This window comes from Cupressus sempervirens, chromosome 9 (assembly GCF_028749045.1).
Source record: "Cupressus sempervirens isolate cs-2001-9-10 chromosome 9, ASM2874904v1, whole genome shotgun sequence".
Lineage (NCBI taxonomy): Eukaryota > Viridiplantae > Streptophyta > Pinopsida > Cupressales > Cupressaceae > Cupressus > Cupressus sempervirens.
The window spans coordinates 44668353-44674770 of NC_143126.1; the positions used below are offsets into that span (position 1 = coordinate 44668353).

Sequence of the window (6418 nt, forward strand, 5' to 3'; positions counted from 1 at the left end):
TTTCTGTCTATGAGGAAAAAGGTCATTTTCTAGTAACATGACCACTTTAAAATAAGAAATTATAACACTTTTACTACACAACGCTACTTGGAGACACTTAGGGTTCGATTTGCAATTGAGAGGGGTTATAAGGAGATAGAAGCTTCATTCTATGATCATCTTTTGTATATTTGACAACTTGTTTATGAATTTGCTTTGAATGGGTGATTTCTAGGCTAAGACGCAAACCCTAGGTTAGTGATTCGCTGGGACGTAGCCCTCAACAATCTTTGGCACCAAATCTCTTAGGCATTGTGCGTGGTGATTAAGGATAGAGGCATCAATTCTCATTGGGGTTTCAGCGTGGCATATCATTTTTCCAGTTGGGACGTGGTTCATTGCAGCCTGTGGGACGTCATTTGCAGCAGATACACCATGTGGTGTATAGAGTATTGCTTGTATTCACCTCCAAATGTATGTTGGATTCAAGAACAATCTTCACCTTCCAATTTGACATCAAATTTGTATGTGAGCTTTGGGAAATGCATTGGATTTATTGCTTGACTCTATAATTCAGACAAATCTGCTTGGTATGGTTTGCAATAATTCTGATTTTTATTGAATACCTTATTTATTTCAGTCTTGTTTCATGGTTGCTGTTCCCTATTCCTTTCTATGTTATAAAACCATAAAAAACAAACAAACCTTTCTGCACTTCCATCTAGTTCTGCAAGAAAACATAAATAAACAGGAAAATAGATTTAAAAATATAAAATTACAGCAGATCAACAGAAGAGATCCATCAGGGATCTTTTAGTGGTATTAGAGCTTACATCCTGCTAGCTTGTAGGGTCTGTGAGAAATTGTCACAATAGATTTCATGCAAAAGTCTTTATAATTCATTTCTGCATCTGGGTACTGGCTAAAAGGTTTTGATAATTCATTTTGGCATCTGGATATTGGATAAAAAGTTTTGATAATTCATTTCAGCATTTGGGGACTGGCTAAATTTTTTTGATAATTCATTTTGGCATTTGGGTACTGGATCAAAAGTTTTGATAATTCATATTAGCATCTGGGTAGTCACTAGTTGGTGGATTGAATACAAATCTATGCATCCAAGAGCTGAGATACACAGATTTTATACGTGCAGGAGAGCTCAACTTGAGCAAGGGTTTGGAATAGACCAGGAACCTATTATGGTAGAAGAACAGGTGGGCGGCACAGGGAATCAGAATGATGAAGAGAGAGATGGTGCAGACCCTATTCACTACTCAGCTCAGGATCACTCAGGCTTTAGACAGATTACAGGATACCTTAGAGCGTTTGGAGATGGGTGGACATAGAGGTGGGCGAAGTAGATCAGTTTCAATGGCTGGCAGTCAGCACAACCATCAGTCCCATTCTTCAGTTGGGAGCTCCCTTCATTCCTCTACATGGCATTGCCATCGTACACCTACTACGAATAGACCATTGCTTCCTTAGTTCATACCAGGTGAACGGCCAGCACAGGTGGAACCGCTAGAGGTGGGGTTCAAGGAGTCAGTTTTGGCAGCCACAACTGAGTGGAGAGCTCTACCCCCTGAGGTTAGGGATGTCTTCCCTCTTCCCTAGTATTGTGCACAGTGTAGAGATACAACTAGGTTTAGGGGAGATCGTGGTTATAGACCACCACAATAGCAGCAGAACTATGACCTCAATAGAGCTACTGGGAAGATCACATTGGCTACATATAATGGCTCAGGAGATACGAGTGCATGAGCTTGGGTTCACAAGATGGATATATATCTTTCATTATGGCCCATGCTTGAGCGTGAGGCTATTCAGTTTGCTGTGTTGCATCTAGAGGGGATTGCCTATGATTGGTGGCACCATGGATTGGTTACCCAGGATCATGCCTTAGTACATTCCTATGCTGAGTTCACTGGGCGACTCATTGCATGGTTTGACCGTAAGGATACAAAACTTTACTATAGAGAGTTGGCTCATCTGAGACAAACTGGTCATGCAGAAGCTTATATTAATGAGTTGCAACGCATTGCAGTTATGGTACCTGATATGACACAGAAGCATAGTGTGATGCTATTCATTGAGGGATTGCAGGACAGGCTTAAGGGATTGGTTCGTGCTTTCCAGCTGGCCACTCTTAAGGATGCTATTGATGTGACATTGAAATTGGACACCACTCCTACCTCTTATCAGACTGTTAAGAAACCATCGGGGAATATACAGGCATCACAGAGACCTCCTTTACAGGCTAAGGACACGCCATCTCCACCTCCCAAAGTAGACCTAGATTCTAGAAATGAACTAAGGAGGAGGAAATTATGTTTTTCTTGTAAGGAGCCATGGGTACCGAGACATAGGTGCCTTGGGTAGGGAAAGGCACATCTTATTGAGGTCATATCAGATGCGGACAATGAGGAGGTTTGGGATATAGATGACAAAGATGATGGTGTCCAAATTGAGGTCGAAGATGAGGAGGATAGGATGACCATTTGTTTGGATTCTTGGGCGCGAGGGTATTCAGGGGTGGATACTCTACTCTGACGATGTGATCTACTTCACTTCTACACTTTACAGTGGGGAGTATGTTTGTCCTGACGAGACACTTCAGGTTTGGGGTCGATCAGTGCTCTGTATTTGGATTGCTTGGGATAGTGGAGGATTAGTGTTGTATTGCTTGTGGGTAAGCATCTCCAAGAGGGGAGGACTGTCATGTCCCCTCTTTTAGCTTAGTTTAGCAGAGACATGTGAGTCAGCTTATTATGGGGTCTTGTAGGCTGACAGGGTTGGATAGAGACCCAGTATGGTTATTCAGTGTTGGTGACTTGATGTTCTGGCAATTATTGATCAGTTGGGAGACGTTCCTTGTTTTTAGGAGGCAGTTCCTACTTTTTAGGAGGTATGATCTTGCCTAGGGTTGGGTCTCCATGAGATTACTCTTTGGGTTCAGTTTCAGAGGGATAGGGCTTGTTTCCTAAATTTTAGGAGCATCCCTAGATTTTAGGGATAAGACTACCAGTGGATCCTTGTTTTTTGACTTCAGTCACAGATAGGTGACAGGATGATTTTATAGTTTGTGATGTCAGTTGGGCATTTTGTGGCTATTTGGGTTATATTTTTTATATTTCCTAAGTTAGCGATTAATAATTAAATAAGGCTAAGTTATTAGCCATTTTGGAATAATAAGGGGTTTTTGGCCTCATCTGGATGCACATCCTATGGTGTGATAGCTCGTTGGAAAGGTTTTGAAATTCTCTAAATCTTTCTCTTTGGTCTTAGGGCAATTCAGTGAACAGATTTTTGTCTATGAGGCAAAAGGTCATTTTCTAATAACATGACCACTTTAAAATAAGAAATTATAACACTTTCACTACCCAACGCCACTTGGAGAAACTTAGGGTTCGATTTGCAATTGAGAGGGGTTATAAGGAGATAGAAGCTTCATTCTATGATCATCTTTTGCATATTTGACAATTTGTTTATGAATTTGCTCTGAATGGGCGATTTCTAGTTTGGGACGCAAACCCCAGGTTAGTGATTCGCTGGGACGTAGCCCTCAGCAATCTTTGGCACCGAATCTCTTAGGCATTGTGCGTGGTGATTAAGGATAGAGGCATCAATTCTCATTGGGGTTTCAGCGTGGCATATCATCTTTCCACTTGGGATGTGGTTCATTGCAGCCTGTGGGACGCCATTTGCAGCAGATACACTACGTGGTGTATAGAGTATTGCTTGTATTCATCTCCAAATGTATGCTGGATTCGAGAACAATCTTCACCTTCCAGTTTGACATCAAATTTGTATGTGAGCTTTGGGAAATGCATTGGATTTTATTGCTTGACTCTATAATTCAGACAAATCTGCCTGGTACAGTTTGCAATAATTCTGATTTTTACTGAATACCTTATTTATTTCAGCCTTGTTTCATGGTTGCTGTTCCCTATTCCTTTCTATGTTATAAAACCATAAAAAACAAACAAACCTTTCTGGATTTCTGTCTAGTTCTGCAAGAAAACATAAATAAACAAGAAAACAGATTTAAAAATATAAAATTACAGCAGATCAGCAGAAGAAATCCATCAGGGATCTTTCACTGCAACAATTCAATCTGCCACCTAAATCTGTTGACTTTTGCAAGCTCTCTCTATGCACAGGGAATGCCAAAAACTGACTTTTATGGCTTGATACATATCTAATTTTCTTGCCATGCTCAAGGTGACATACACATCAGTGCAGATTGTGTTTAGACAAATGTTATTATATAATCTCAAAAGTAAAACTAAGACAATCAATGTAGTGTACTTTTATGTTGCATTTTTTAACTGTTCTACTGACACTTTAAGGCATTCATGAGTTATGGACATTTATTTTATAGAACATTAGAGCTTTTTATTTGACCAAGGATGGTTAATAGTGCATTGATGTAAATGTATTTGGTATGTAGCTATTTGCTGGGATCAATGGTTTCCAGAGGCAGCAAGGGCAATGGTACTTAAAGGGGCAGAAATTTTATTCTATCCAACTGCAATAGGTTCTGAGCCACAGGATTGTGAACTTGATTCAAGGGATCATTGGAAGCGAGTGATGCAAGGGCATGCGGGTGCTAACCTTGTAAGTTCATATGACTTTCTTCAGTTAACATGAAATTACATTGTTCCTTATGCAGATCACACACTTAGAGATGACTCTTTTTATATCATGCAGTCTTACAAAATGGGTTTACTGTAATTTTGAGGAGGCATTTGCAAGTTTTTTCTTACAACAAGATCACACACTCAGAGATGACTCTTTTTATATCATGCAAAGTCTCACAAAATGGGTTTACAGTGATTTTGAGGAAGCATTTGCAAGTTTTTTCTCACAATAAGATCACATCCATAGAATTGTCACGAACATAGAATGAACATCCTAATCATAGGGACACCATGGACATTGTGGAAATCTGTGACCTAAATCAAGCTAAACGACCAGTTTACCATGGTTCCCATGCTTTCTGTACATCTTCTGTTTCGGAGGCATGCGGTTTTGCTATCTATGGATGATATATCGAATAAACTGTAGGATTTTCACTTGCATTGCTGCTCTCTATTGATAATATACCAGTTAAACTCTAGGCTTTTCATTTGCATCTAGTGCACCTAAGAGTTATGGAATCATGATAACACAGTCAATAAAAAAACCATCATTTATTATAGGTACCTTTGGTTGCTTCAAATCGAATTGGGAAGGAGGTTATTGAAACTGAACATGGACCAAGTGATATAACCTTTTATGGCAATTCCTTCATAGCAGGTGTGCTCGTTTAGTTTTAAAATTGTTTTTTTAATTTCCTTTTGATTGTTTTAGAAAAAGGTATGAGAATTCTCAGACTTGTTGCTATCAACAGGTCCTACTGGGGAAATTCTAGCAGCTGCTAATGAAAAGGATGAAGCAGTCTTGATTTGCAAATTTGACCTGAATAAGATCAAGGTTAAAAGACATAGCTGGGGAGTATTTAGGGATAGGCGACCTGACCTATATAAGGTTCTTTTAACATTGGATGGAAATAGCATGTAATGGAGATGGCAGCTCAATGTGGTTGATATTTGGTGAATAAGAATGTTATAGTAAGCACACATTATGAGATAATTTTCAACGTTACTGTTGAGTATTTAGGGATTTGCAACCTGATTGAATAGCATGTAACATAAATAGAACTCTATGTGGCTGAACTTTGGGGATAAAGCTAGTAACATAGAATGTTATAGTAAGGAAACTTTACAATATGATTTCCATAATATCATTTACTGTAATTTCTGTGGTATTATTCATTATGCTGTTTCTACCATGTTAATTAACACTAGTTCTAACATTTTAACTAGAATTGATGAACTTGGAAGGTATAATTTATGCACCAAGTGATAACAGATACTATTGCCTGCAATGATCCAAATCTTTGAAAGGAAAAATAAAAAACTTATGATTGTCATTAATGAGAACTCACTTATACAGAGAGGAGGGGTTGAATTATAGGACAAGCTTTTACTTATTTAAAATTTAGCAACCACAAAAATAGAAAACACGCAAGATTTACGTGGAAACCCTTTAAGGGAAAAGCCATGGAGGAATGCCAGGAGATCTACTGTCCAAATCCAGCACAACAAAAATGAAACCATTTTATTATATTTGCAGGCATCAATCCACTGCTGACACCAATCTCCACTAACAGAATTTGCAAGCATCAACATACTGGAGACACCAATCTCCTCTTTTGGAAAACATAAACCTCTTGTCGAAATTTCGCCTTCTGGATGTTGCTTCTGCAATGGACATTCAATGCATTTTTCTGCACTTTTCACTCTTCACAAAATCTAAACTATCAAATTTCCTCTGCATTAAATCTGCTCAATGCTAAATATGTTCAACCCTGTACTTGATTGATAAAACATGTTCT

At 38.8% G+C, this 6418-nt stretch overlaps 1 protein-coding gene across 1 annotated transcript in view; it reads left to right on the forward strand.

Moving 5' to 3' along the window:
* NLP1 (nitrilase-like protein 1) overlaps positions 1-5795 on the forward strand; it is a 199853-nt gene extending 194058 nt beyond the window's left edge. The window contains exons 7-9 of the mRNA XM_089798946.1: positions 4430-4596; positions 5181-5277; positions 5372-5795. Of these exons, the coding sequence (XP_089655072.1) occupies positions 4430-4596; positions 5181-5277; positions 5372-5541 (434 nt within the window). The 3' untranslated portion in view covers positions 5542-5795. The remainder of the gene's footprint in view (positions 1-4429; positions 4597-5180; positions 5278-5371) is intronic.
* Positions 5796-6418: the final 623 nt, after the last annotated feature.